General features: G+C 48.9%; 5 protein-coding genes and 1 non-coding gene across 6 annotated transcripts; 3 read left to right on the top strand and 3 right to left on the bottom strand.

The window, feature by feature from the left end:
* Window positions 1-368: 368 nt before the first annotated feature.
* BDQ94DRAFT_171574 (peptidase S8/S53 domain-containing protein) lies at window positions 369-1,055 on the bottom strand (the record flags this gene model as incomplete). The annotated part of the gene is made up of 1 exon (XM_026771801.1): window positions 369-1,055. The coding sequence occupies one exon, from the start codon at window positions 1,053-1,055 to the stop codon at window positions 369-371; it is 687 nt and encodes a 228-aa protein (XP_026624901.1).
* Window positions 1,056-3,035: 1,980 nt separating this feature from the next.
* BDQ94DRAFT_171573 (uncharacterized protein) lies at window positions 3,036-3,599 on the bottom strand (the record flags this gene model as incomplete). The annotated part of the gene is made up of 1 exon (XM_026771800.1): window positions 3,036-3,599. One exon carries the CDS (start codon window positions 3,597-3,599, stop codon window positions 3,036-3,038), a length of 564 nt encoding a protein of 187 aa, XP_026624900.1.
* A 3,317-nt stretch (window positions 3,600-6,916) lies between these two features.
* BDQ94DRAFT_145936 (uncharacterized protein) lies at window positions 6,917-7,481 on the bottom strand. Its single transcript, XM_026766732.1, has one exon. It carries the CDS (start codon window positions 7,217-7,219, stop codon window positions 6,986-6,988), a length of 234 nt encoding a protein of 77 aa, XP_026624899.1. The 5' UTR covers window positions 7,220-7,481; the 3' UTR covers window positions 6,917-6,985.
* A 119-nt stretch (window positions 7,482-7,600) lies between these two features.
* BDQ94DRAFT_145933 (MCT family MFS transporter) lies at window positions 7,601-9,684 on the top strand. Its single transcript, XM_026766731.1, has 4 exons — window positions 7,601-8,588; window positions 8,650-8,755; window positions 8,819-9,094; window positions 9,144-9,684. The coding sequence occupies exons 1-4, from the start codon at window positions 7,703-7,705 to the stop codon at window positions 9,304-9,306; spliced, it is 1,431 nt and encodes a 476-aa protein (XP_026624898.1). The 5' UTR covers window positions 7,601-7,702; the 3' UTR covers window positions 9,307-9,684.
* A 590-nt stretch (window positions 9,685-10,274) lies between these two features.
* BDQ94DRAFT_t177 lies at window positions 10,275-10,364 on the top strand. The gene has a single exon. It is a non-coding gene; the product is annotated as a tRNA-Asp (tRNA).
* A 427-nt stretch (window positions 10,365-10,791) lies between these two features.
* Window positions 10,792-12,248, top strand: BDQ94DRAFT_52667 (MAGE domain-containing protein). The gene is made up of 3 exons (XM_026775973.1): window positions 10,792-11,021; window positions 11,083-11,446; window positions 11,516-12,248. The coding sequence occupies exons 1-3, from the start codon at window positions 10,995-10,997 to the stop codon at window positions 12,157-12,159; spliced, it is 1,035 nt and encodes a 344-aa protein (XP_026624897.1). The 5' UTR covers window positions 10,792-10,994; the 3' UTR covers window positions 12,160-12,248.
* The last annotated feature ends 82 nt before the right edge of the window (window positions 12,249-12,330 follow it).

The following is a 12,330-nucleotide window of genomic DNA, read 5'->3' as shown; positions in this document are numbered from 1 at the left end:
GCTAATAGACCTTCGGAGCAAGCGTAATCGAATCGTAGTTCTTTTGTCGTTATGATTTAGATAGCTGAAGGGCTGTGTAGCAAGGATCTCGCCCCGGTATATCGCACCATCATCGATGACTTCTCTGAAGATCACCTGCAATCCAAGCATGCCGATCCTCGACTTTCTTAAGCGTGTCAAGTAATTGCGTGTCGCCAAAGTATTTGTGGACTTCGGGGATCTCGGGATCCTTCTTACTCAACTCCTGGAAGGCATGTTACATATCATCTGTCCGGAATACAGGTTTGTTCTCGGGCTTTCTCGCCGCAGTTCCCATGCAATATTGCAGTAATGCGGCTAGTCTAGCTGCAACAGCTGTCGCTAATGAACTACCGGACAGTGACTGCAGTAAAAACTGATGAGGGTGCACCTGATCCCGTAACGGTAGGTTTTCCCCAGGGAGATAAAAGTCCAGTTTCTGTGCACCAGTCTTGGTCCGTTTTTACCATCGACGGTGGCTGCACCAGATTTGAGTGGATCGCTGAAGGCAGCGGGGAGATCGTTTTTACCCCCGAAACACTGGTGTTCCCATGGTCGCTTGCAGCACAAAACATGGTGATTCCCTTATCGTAGACGGCGCGGATGAAATTCTGGAAATCGTTGTACAGGTCCCCGGACACCTTGCTTTGATTTATGCTCCAGCTCATAGAGATGATGTGCACACCGGCAGTAGTAGCCCATTTGATCGCCTCAATAGCTGTTTCTGGTTTGATCTGTCGCGCTTCTTTTTCCCCAAGTCCCTCGCCGAGGTGGATAATGCATAAGCACGCCTTGGGACAGATACGACAAATCAGCTTGGCCATTTCCGTACCATAACCACCAGGTGCGGACCAGTAGTAAATGGGGCGATCAGGACGACCAGGCCGGTGGTGAAAGGAAGTTCCACCATCGATGTTCTCCTGCAGATTTGCTTGGAGAGGGTCGATTCCGTCATCAGTAATAGCCACTTTCACAGTGGGTGAACACTTCTCCAGGTGGCGGTGGTAGTTCTTGACGATGAGCGCAAATTGGTCCATCGTATCCAGCCAGTGATGCTTGCTGTTATAGCGAATGGTTTAGTTTGTCGTGTCAACAGCAAAGGGGAACTGGGGGGAGCGCTACCCGTTGATGGCTGTCGCCTGACTGTGGAGATGAGTTTGCGGCGATATGCGGTTTATCATTCTCTCTTCCACAATCTCATTATTCGGCCGGATTTTGCGTAGCCTCTGTTTGAACTGGTCTAGATAAATGCTGCTTCTTTCCTCTGAGACAACTCCCTAAATAGTGAATTTTAGCCTACTTCAGCGGAAATTACAGATCCCTAAAGGGCTCGCATACCTACCCGTTGGATGCTGAGGTGAAAATTTTCCCAACTATTCCCAGACTTTCTGGGACAAGATGATCCTCGATTGGGCTTCGGTATATGACAATCCAACTTTTGTGGATCTCATGGTTCGATATGGGATTCGCATGATGGAGGCTGAGACCAGAATAACACCCATTGCATCTCGCCGCAATGGTGGGCGATTTGGGGCTTATTAGGGAGCATCCATCTAATATCGGGGCTAAGGGCATGAGGCTTGGGTAGACTGCTTTGGAATTGGGCGGGGCGCATGGATGACTTGGAGGCGTCAAAACTGCTGTTTGACTTGAGTGTGGACACATCAGTTCAGGACAAGCGGGGAATGCCTGCCTTCCATATGGCAGCGGGACGAGGGAACGAAGATATTGTGAAGGCACTGGTTTTGAAGAATGACCGGTGCGCATTCATGAAAGATATTCATGGTCGCCTGCCTATCCACATTGCTCAAGTGCGTGGAAGGACCGAGGTTGTCTCCATCCTCTCTGGGAAATATCTACCAGACATACTAGTTGATGGGCCAAGTAGCTACCTCCCAAGTCAATGGCGTAAGTGGAGTGAAAGAGGAGATGCATCTACTGGATATTTGCTAGCTGAAAATGGCTTGAGAGTCATGACCGGTAGGCCCTTTTCTAACAAGACATTAAGGCACATGCTGACGGCTTCTCTTTACTCGGCTAGGAGGAATCGGCCGCTCTCGTAGGCGAATTCATGTCCACGCAGACCACCCAATGCCCGTCGGAACTTATGCATATTATTCTGAGCTGACGATTGTTAATATCGCAATACATAAGTGGGTTATACCTTCCGTAGATCACCCCATCTAGCCTCTAATGATTGACGTCTGCTAGATGGGTGGGATCTTAGGCTTCGGGATTTGCGCGGAAGGCCATGAAAACGATTTGCATGACGAGCGCTCGCGTTCGTGGGGTTATTACGCGAATATTGGATATATCTATGCGGGAAGGGGGAAGCGGGAGGATTTTGGACCCAAGTATGGAAATGGAGATGTAGTGGGATGTGGTGTTGACTTCGATGCACAGTGTGCGTTCTTCACCTGCAACGGAAAGGTCATTGGTATGTCGCTCAGTATCAAATGCCTCTGATATTCCTGGCTATATGTCTGACATGAAATAAAGGTACTTTTTCATGTGAGTCACAATTTTACTACTAACCTACACTGTATTATCGCGAGAATGGGACTGCGGCCACTACGAATTTTGGTCCTAATGGGTTTTTCTTTGAGGTAGGCAGTTGTTGTTGGAGGGAAGAATTGGCACCAAAGAAGAAGTGAGACTGAGCATTTGAGATGTTGTAGCTAGGTTAGGCTATCTACAGAAGAAATACGTACATAAACCTATTGCGCGACTGGCAGAGACATATGCAGCACTACAGCCGGGATATTATCTAACTCAACGGCATCCAGATGCTGGGCATCATACACCGTAGTAATAGTAGGTGGTAACGCCGGGTTAAACACCGCCGGATCACCTCTAGGCTTCCTCCCAAACCAAGCTTCCACTTTATCAAATCCCCCCACCTCAGCTGTAACCTCAATGGTTCCAGTAAACAGCCTCCCCGGATCCCTCCGCAACAGTACCGCCGTCGTGATCGCCCCAGGAATCCCACTCCGCTGACTAGCATTCTCCTCCAGAACCTACTGAGCGCCATTCGGCTCCCCGCACAATTGGTTCGTAAAGACACTCATCCCAAAGATCGAAATGTGATCCTTCACCTCTGCAGTCTGTGGCCGCGACCACCCAGTTCCAGCACTCGCCATAGCAACCCCACAACACCCTTGTACTCCAGCATCACCATGGACCTCCTTACTAACCGAAAGCACGGACTCATGGATAACATATTGTCCATCCAGTGAAACTTTTCTCACTTCGGGTGCATCGGTGTCCTCATCATTGCCATCGCCATCAGCGTATACAGTTTCCCATTTGATCCGCGCGTACTTGAACCGACGATCGACCGTTTGTCCGAGGAACTCGAACTTGGCGACTGTGGGAGTTGCATTGTCGGAGACATGGTCGCCAGGATTAAGTTTACCGTGAATGACGTGCTGGAGTTGGCTTTTGACGACGCGGTCGGAGTGATGGATGGTGTTTTGGAGGTAGGGACGTTGTTCTTGGTTGGGGAGGTTGGTGATTCGGTAGGCGCTGTCTTCATTGCCGGTTTCGTGAAGGGGGGTGTTGACAGTATATTGGTTTGCCATTGTATCCGGTGCTAGTGAGCTTGGTGGTGTATTTGGCGTTGGGGAGAGTACTTGTGGTTCGTTCATATTGTGGGTGGGAGGTTCTTGTTTGGGGAGATGAGAGCGGTTTTCATTGTAGTTGTATTGCAGACACGTGCCCTGTCTCTCTGGGAGGAGGGTATGTTCATGTTTAGTTATTCGGTTTCTCTTTGGATATTGTGACTATTGTGTTTGGGGGTTATGGTTTAATGGCATACGGGATTGCGATGGTTTGTCGTGTGGGTGAGTTTGTATCTGGAACTCTAAATGAGGATGTACCATAACATTGTTATTTATCCCATCTATTGATACATGTGGATAATTGGGGGTAGATAGACTACGTACACTTAGTGCCGGTGGATTGGGTTATGCAGTCCTTTTGACGTTATATTGAGTAGAATGATTGATTGGGTGTTGGGGGGGTTTATGACAAATCATACCACGAGGGCTTTATGGCTTACTAGCTACGATTCTCTGGTTATGTACTTTTTACAGAGTGTGGGACGATGGCCAAACGGTTCAGATGAAGGCATATGTGTCATGCTACTGATATGCAGAGTGTCTTGCCGTCAAAGTCGTCTGTTTGTTAAGACTCATAATGGATAGTGGTTAGTATGGATGGCGATTGGGGGGGTTAAGCATGGCCTAGTGGGCTAGTGGATCTACATCTTCGTTTGCTGGTATGTTATTGTTTAGTTGATGTTGATGGATAGTCTTTACTTTCAAGTGACCCTGCTCATTCAACTGGAAATCCTCCATGGTTGATGTTCAGTATATATAATGCAATTACCTTGACATATCGTTCCTTCAGTTCGAGACTACAAGCTCGATACAAACGAATGTAAACAGTAAAATCCCGCTTCCGCACTGCCTTATACACCTGTAAAACTGCAAGGGCAGTTGAACAACAACACCGTCATACCCCCTAGCGTTTTAATATACTTGTCTAAGATGGTTATGCTCTTTTATTCACACTATATTTACCTTTCCAAGAGTATAACAAGTACATACGACCATAGGGTGTGGAAAACAGGGCTTCCCGTCCGCTCAGCCGTACTTAAGCCACACGCCGGGAGGTTAGTAGTTGGGTGGGTGACCACCAGCGAATCCCTTCTGTTGTATGTATTTTTGATTTTTAATTCCTTATTATTGTCTCTTTTTGTCTGCAAACACCCCTCTCTCTCTGTGTTATCCCGTAGACAAACACTTTGTATCGTTTTTACCCTATAGTTGGCGTGCTGACATCTTCAGTTACATTGGATCAAGAGCACCCCGCGTGACTACATCCGTACGTTGAAGCCCCGGTGACAGGTATCGGATGTCCTTCGATTGAAGAATACCCAGGGAAGGTTGTATACCCGACATTGTTTAGAATAAGCCCAAGATATAGCTACCTTTGAGGGTAGCCATGTAGGGCACGTGGAAGGTATCGCTCTAACCGTCTCCCTAGTCCGCTATAAGGAAGAACATATCGCTCACAGAAAGTCGACCGCCTTTCTACGAACCAGGAGACACAGAACAAGTCTCAGACGAGGTGATCGCCTTCTCACAATACCGCAGACAGCCAAGCATCACACAACTATTCGGGCTCGTTATATATTCCTCTAAAAGAAACATCAATGCTGCTATTGCTCTGAATATCTCAGGTAAACATCTAGAACTAACTCCACAGTCGGTAGAAACGTGATACAGACGAAACCCGCAGACCATGGTTCTGTTGAACCATGGTCCTTTACATCGAATTTAGAGAAGAAAATAACGAGATAAAGAAAAGTTATTGAACAAGTGATGGCGAAGCGAGACATTCTTGTACCACGCAACACGCTCTGGATAACTACGCTTCTTAAATAAAACGTATCCTGTTCCTCCTCTTTCAACAACCCCATCTGGAACTGTTCTCGACAGGATTGTAGTTGTTTAAAAGTTGGCTGTTTTGACGCTACAATGGGGAAGTTGCTAAGCTTTGATCGAGTCTGGCATTACTGTAGTGCCCTACCATTCTTTTTAGATGAGTGCGATCGATTATGTCGGGATTTGAGACAGCACCAGTCAGCTCGTGTATGTAAGGAAGACGGATAGGCGGAAGTTGTTTCCGAATTTTTATGATCGTCTGACATCGCATTTGGGTCATCAGATGCCTCCCCACTCTCTTCATGATCTAAGGTTGGACCGGACAGTCAGTTGTGGACGGTTGTCTGTCCGCCATATCTTTAAAGTCACCAGCGTGCTGAGCAGGCATCTCCGCGATTGGCTTCGTAGATGCTGGCGCCGCTGCAGCCTTGGAGTCGTCTTTCCAATCTGACTTCCATTTAATGCGCTTTGGCTCGTAGAACCAGATATCTTGTATCTATAGAATCCACCCTTTTGACGAAAGGTCGGATCGATATACCAACACTTCGGTGGTCCGTGACCTTTTGACCTGCAGTACACGCAGACGCCGTCAACGAACTCTGACTTCATGTTGCACATCTTGCTGGCGTGGCCTTTATTCGAGGCACATTTTGGCCGTCCAGTGTTCTTTGGTGGTATCGGGCTTGTTGGACGGATTTCTACTCTGGACTTTACCGACAGCAAATACACTCATGGATAGGGTTCGCTCCTCTACTACATGGCCACCGCTGGATCAAGTTGGATCTGGCTATGACTGAAATATCAAGTTATTTCCCAAGATTAAATTGAATGGATTGATGGCCCTCCTTCACTGTCTCTTTTATTCCAGAAACCCGTAAGGGGCGTGTACGTAATGAATCACCAAAACGATGCCGAAAGAAGCGCCAAGGATAAAGTGATGTATTTCGAATGGTACTGGGAAGCATCTGTAGCATTGTTTGTGACATGTTAATAGTCTCTTGCCTAGCAAGCTCCTCAACGGGCGGGTCATGATCGTCAATAGAAGCTTTTCGGGCGTCTGCATGTTTGAGTTTTGAATACGCCGTGGCTTGTCTGTGTCACTACAGGATTCCCCCTTTGACTCAACAACTGCCATGAGATCACTGTTGACTTGGTACGTCGATTGAAACTAATGGCCTCGTCTTTTGGGGCTCAACGCACTTGTAACCGGAGCGAAACGAGGCTGACAGATGCTCTTGAGGTCCTTTCCTGTCCATCCCGGATACGGTCAGTTTTGACACCCACAATGTTCTTGTCAAATGGCTCCGAAATCAAGTTAAGTGGATTGTGATGTGAAGGCAAAATGGCCAACCGACTAGTACGTCGAGCACGTGCCCCAGGGCAAGATACCGGATTAGAAGGCCGGGGATCCTCGCTCCCGGCTTCTGTGTGTCCCTCATTGACTGTCTCCATCCACAAAACCGTGCAATCCTCTTCTGGAGACACAGTCAACAGCACAATAGAATCGGTGGCGCTACTCAGCAATGCGTATTTGTCAAGTCAGGTTTCGATATATCACGGGATCCAAAGCCGGGATCTTCATCGACGGGCTCATTCGTACTGGTCAACATCCATGCAAATTGCGCAATCAACGCTTGTGAGTTCGCAATTCGCATCTTTGCTTTGATGGAGATACAATCCGTTGAGCCCAGAATTTTGCATGACTTGTTACATTCTGGGAGGGATCGACAAGGGGGAGATAAGCTATCCATAAAGCAAACCAGATTGTTTTACTGACAATACGAGATACGAAGCAAGGTACTCCCTCCTTTACACAGTCCACTGCAAACGTCCTTCTAACAACGTCTTCCTCCGATCTTCATACGTTTACAGCCTGTATCGGGTTGAAATTGTCGATTGAACACCTATACGGCCGTACCATGAACTTTCTACCATTTGTGCAATGCCCGAGCATGATGCCGAAGATGCTGTCGTTCGAGCTAACACTGCGGATTAATGAGGGAACACTCAATTTTCACCGACGGCATGTTTTGGTTGCAGGTCACTGAGTCATGAAATGTGATACCGCGTTCGGAAACCGAGCCGAAGTTGAACGAGGAGCTCGCTGAAAGGCCCGATAGGACTAACCCGCCGATGATCCTTCAGCCCAGGCCCGTAACCCAATCTGGCCCCCGCCGTATGCCTGACCTACTATATCTCTAGCACCCCGCTTCTTTGGCCTCTTCCGTGCACAGATGCTCTCAGAGCCAGCAGACAACACTATCAATATGGCCATCGAGCAAAAGTCGGCCACCTCGATCGCCGAGCAGCCCTGGCGCTCAACAGACTTGCAAGGCCCGTCTGACCTCAGCACCGCGCATTCCATTGCCAGCTACGGAAGACCCCGATCATTCGACATCGTTGAACCGCCGGCCCAGCTCTCCACAAACACCTTTCACATCCGTGATTCTGTCCCCGACGATGTCTTTCCAGATGGCGGGACCCGGTCATGGTTTGTCGTTTTGGGATCATTTTTCCTACTGATGAGCAGTTACGGCATGATGAACTCTACTGGTGTCCTACAGAGTTATTTCGCCAGCAACCAACTCTCGGACTACACCAGTAGTGTCATCGGCTGGATTCCAGGTCTATTTGTCTTCTGTGGCCTGGGCTTGGGTGCCCAAATTGGTCCGATGTTCGACAGGTACGGTCCTACGGGTATCCTTATCGCTGGGACGGCCTGCTACGTCGCGGGTCTGCTACTAATGGCCGAATGCCACCTCTACTGGCAATTTATCCTAACCTTTGGCGTACTCACTGGCATGGGCGCCGCTCTACTGAGCACAGCCGCCATTTCTGCTGTCCCTCATTGGTTCGATCGCCGAGTCGGCTTGGCCATGGGCACGGCGATGGCCGGAGCGGGAGTTGGGGGAGTTGTGTTTCCCTGGGTCCTCCGGGCAGGGTTTAAGGACCTTGGGTATAAGTGGACCATGCGGCTGCTTGCATTGATTGTGGGGACTATGTGTGCGGTTGGGATTGCTTTTGTTCGTTCTCGTCTACCAAGAAGCCAGAGTAAGCCGAGCATCAACGTGCGTGCCTTTCAGGACGCCAGGTTTACTTGGTTGACCATGGGAACATTTAGTAAGTCAAAGATACTGCCGAGTGGCTGGTAGAGTAATGCCAGTCTGCTAATGATCTGTAGTCATGGAGCTGGAAGTCTTTGGCTGCCTAGGTCTCTACCCGACATACGTTGTAATGCAGGGATTCGGCACCACCACCAGCATCATCCTTCTGTCTATCTTGAACGTGTAAGGGCCGACATAATTTCATGACTTTGAATAGTCCAGTCAAGTCTGATTTCAATGTTCTAGGTTCTCTACCATCGGTCGCCTTGTCGCCGGCGGTGTCGCAGACAAGTATGGCCGAATCAACACGCAGATAGGACTGCTCGGTCTAGGTGCCGTGGCGGTCTTTGTCATCTGGCTACCGTTCGGAAGCAAACTGGCAGGCCTCTATATTTTTAGCTGCGTATACGGCTTCGCATCCGGCTCCTTTATTAGTCTTGCGCCAGCTTGCATCGGGCAAATTTCCAAAGCCAGCGAGGTGGGAGGGAGATTTGGGGTTTGCTATCTGACCGTCAGCTTTGCGTATGCCGCCCGAACTGTTTTAAGGGTGCATGTTACTAACATATAACAGCACTTTGATTAGTATCCCGATTGGTGGTGAGATGATTGAGACGGTCGGAAAGCCGGCCATGGTGGCCTTTCTCGGTGCCGTTCTGGTCATCGCGATGGGCATGTTCTCCATGGCGCGGTGGTCGTGCCTTAATTACCGATGGCGATGGCAGGCTAAAATCTAGGTTTTGAAAGAGGCAGCCTCTAGGTACTAGAGTAAGTCTGTTATTGTTGCAATGAGCGATAAAAGTTTGCTTTTTATTCTCGGCTTTTCGTGTCTTCGTCGACATACTGTCACGATTTCGGTAGCTTCGACGGTGCTTCAAACAAATTTTGGCGCTATATTAGTAATGGGACATAACTAAGATTTCTTTTTCTTTTTGGTTCTTGCGAGGTTTATTTTATTGAATATGTTCACTCCCGAGTATGCCACTCTGTTGGGGGGATTGGGGAAGTTCTTGGCCGTTGATGCGGCCAGATACCTCGAGTTAGGGCTGCGCGGAAATATAGTGACCGTGATTGGTGCATTGACCCAGTTGAATTAGCATCCCGCCGGAGCTAATCCGAGCAATACAAGCATAGAATATAGTAGAAAATCTGCCATCTTTGTGGACTTTAGAGGCCGGACGACAAGAATACTAACCCTCCTATTATGATGTAGGCCGGTGTTTGTAAGGTAGAATAGCAAGTCCTTGGCGATGCTGAGTCTCTGTCTGGGTATGTGGTGGTAGCTCTAACATTGGGGTTTATCGATCACATCCTTTCTCGTGGGATCCCTGTTCGGCGATCTTAGTATTACTAGTGAGTCAACATTACTTTATCATGGGGGTGTACTAGTATGAGCGTTGGGATGTTGATGCTGCAGCAGACCGGCACTGCAGAGATGGTGGCGTGGTTGTGAATATATAATGGCCCGAGTAAACAAATCAAGCTGTTTCCACAGCACCGACAACCACTCAGCGGGCAGCTTGAAAATCAAATTAGTACACAAACTTAGTGTCAATCAGGCCACTCAAGCACCACAATCAACACCCCCCAGACGATTACTCCAGAACCACAAACAAAGCCAGCGAAACTTCATCCAAATGCAACATGTGCCTACAAATGATAGCCCCAAACATAATGTCAAAAACAGTCAATCCAACATATCAAATCCTCGATGGTCTAACGGTCATGATTTCCGCTTGTCAATCCCTCTCGGGAACAAGCGCGGGAGACCTGGGTTCGACTCCCAGTCGGGGAGATAATTTTTTCTTCCATCTTCCTTTTTTTTTTTCGTAATTCATTACCACTCTCTGCCGCTCAGTACTGGGCGCAGCATATTTCTTTCATATTCGTATTTGGCATATCTGCCACTAGCTCGTCCATGGTACCACTGCAAAAGTGATAAATGATTGATTGCACCAAGGCCTCGTAGAACAAAGAGATCCGTACACTGAAACCCTCCAAACTGGGTACTACTGCTCTGTGGCTGGAGTTATTTGTACACATCAAACAACATACCAAGACACACCGTAAACAACCCCTACACAGTACTAGCCAACGAACTCATTGAAAGCACATCAATTGCTGCCCAGCCTGTACTAACTTAGTAGTAAGTAGTATCGAATCCTTATCATACCCGCCAAGTAAACCTACCCGAATAGGATAAATCACGCCCGCGCGCCCCACCCAAATCTGGTCGCGCGCGCGTTCCACCGAACAAAGGAAACCCTCGGCAACAATCAATACAACCTTATTTGCCCCTACAGACAGACAAGACAAGACAAGACTCTCATTGCGATGTAGACTGCCAATTTAGCAACTGCATACAGCTACATCCCTCACACACCCCACCCAGAAAGAGAGAAAGGAAGGAGGAAGAACCGAAGAAATGGCACCTGGCCGTAAACGCCGCGCGGTATGCTACCCATACAGCTCTACACCAAACACATACATAAATCTAACAATGAACTGCAAAGGTCCCCGACTCCCCCAGTGAAGATGACCTCCCTACGCCCGAGACGCAACGACGCCGAGTAGCGGCGCGCCAAGCGACAGAAAGCGAAGACGATGATGATGTTGGAGACGATGATGCGTACGATACCCGGGCGCCTAGTAGCACAGACGTGATGGTGAAGAAGATGGTGCGATTAGCGCTAGCGAGCGAGTTCTCGCGGCTGCCGATCCGACGGTCGGATATCAGTGTCAAGGTGTTGGGAGAGCAGGGGACGAGGCAGTTCAAGACGGTGTTTGAGGAGGCGCAGCGGGTCTTGCAGGAGAAGTTTGGGATGGAGATGATGGAGTTGCCGGTTAAGGAGAAGGTTACGGTGCAGCAGAGGAGAGGTAAGTTCTTACCGAGATTTTGGATTGTGTCTGTGGTGTATTGGCTAACTGGTGGATTTGAATGAACAGCTGCGCAAAAAGTCGAAAAGCCGTCATCAACGAACAAGTCCTGGATAGTGACGACTACGTTGCCGACGAAGTACCGGAAGCCTGAGATTTTGCTGCCTAGTAAAGCGCCGATGGAGAGTACATATACGGGGCTGTATAGTTTTATTATTGCGGTGATTGTGCTTAATGGGGGCACGATTCACGAGCAGAAGCTGGAGAGGTATCTTAAGCGGACTAATACGGATGCGTGGACGCCTATTGATCGGACGGATCGGTTCTTGCAGCGGTTGTGTAAGGAGGGGTATTTGGTGCGCAATCGCGATGTGGATGGTGGGGAGGAGGTGATTGAGTATATTCTTGGGCCGAGGGGGAAGATCGAAGTGGGGACTAAGGGGGTTGCGAGGTTGGTTCGGGAGGTCTATGGACGGTCTGATGACAGTGAGAGGGATGACGAGTTTGAGATCCGGCTGGCGCGGAGTCTCGGGCTTAAGCAGCCGGAACCGCGTGCCCAGGAAGAGCAGGCTGAGGGTGGTGGTAGTGATGGGGAGGAGGAAGAGGGCGGGAGGCAGAGGCAGAGGCGGGAGCAGCCTAGACGTCGGGTTAATAGGCAGCTGCCTGAATCTGAGCCTGAAGAGGAGAGTGAGGAAGAGGAGAGTGATGATTAACCACCATGCTTTTTTTCTTATGTGACGACTTGCCGTTTGTTGTCTTGTTGCTAGCTGTACACTGTCTGAATGATACCCGTTGATTATGGCTCCTGATTTGTATAGATTGCTCACCTGGTTTGGAAGAAAATCGTATGTGGTACCGGCCCAAAACACCACTGGTGGTTTAAA

This window comes from Aspergillus welwitschiae, assembly GCF_003344945.1.
Source record: "Aspergillus welwitschiae strain CBS 139.54b unplaced genomic scaffold BDQ94scaffold_21, whole genome shotgun sequence".
Taxonomy (NCBI): Eukaryota; Fungi; Ascomycota; class Eurotiomycetes; order Eurotiales; family Aspergillaceae; genus Aspergillus; species Aspergillus welwitschiae.
The sequence above is the reverse complement of the archived record's forward strand: the minus strand, read 5'-3'. Positions and strand labels throughout refer to the sequence as shown.

Coding starts and splice junctions, on each gene's coding strand:
- BDQ94DRAFT_145933 (XM_026766731.1), top strand. CDS start 7,703: ATGCTCTCAGAGCCAGCAGACAACACTATCAATATGGCCATCGAGCAA. Junction 8,756..8,818: donor CTTCTGTCTATCTTGAACGT/GTAAGGGCCGAC, acceptor TCAATGTTCTAG/GTTCTCTACCATCGGTCGCC. Junction 9,095..9,143: donor TATCTGACCGTCAGCTTTGC/GTATGCCGCCCG, acceptor AACATATAACAG/CACTTTGATTAGTATCCCGA.
- BDQ94DRAFT_52667 (XM_026775973.1), top strand. CDS start 10,995: ATGGCACCTGGCCGTAAACGCCGCGCG. Junction 11,022..11,082: donor CTGGCCGTAAACGCCGCGCG/GTATGCTACCCA, acceptor TGAACTGCAAAG/GTCCCCGACTCCCCCAGTGA. Junction 11,447..11,515: donor TACGGTGCAGCAGAGGAGAG/GTAAGTTCTTAC, acceptor TTGAATGAACAG/CTGCGCAAAAAGTCGAAAAG.
- BDQ94DRAFT_145936 (XM_026766732.1), bottom strand. CDS start 7,219: ATGGATAGCTTATCTCCCCCTTGTCGATCCCTCCCAGAATGTAACAAG.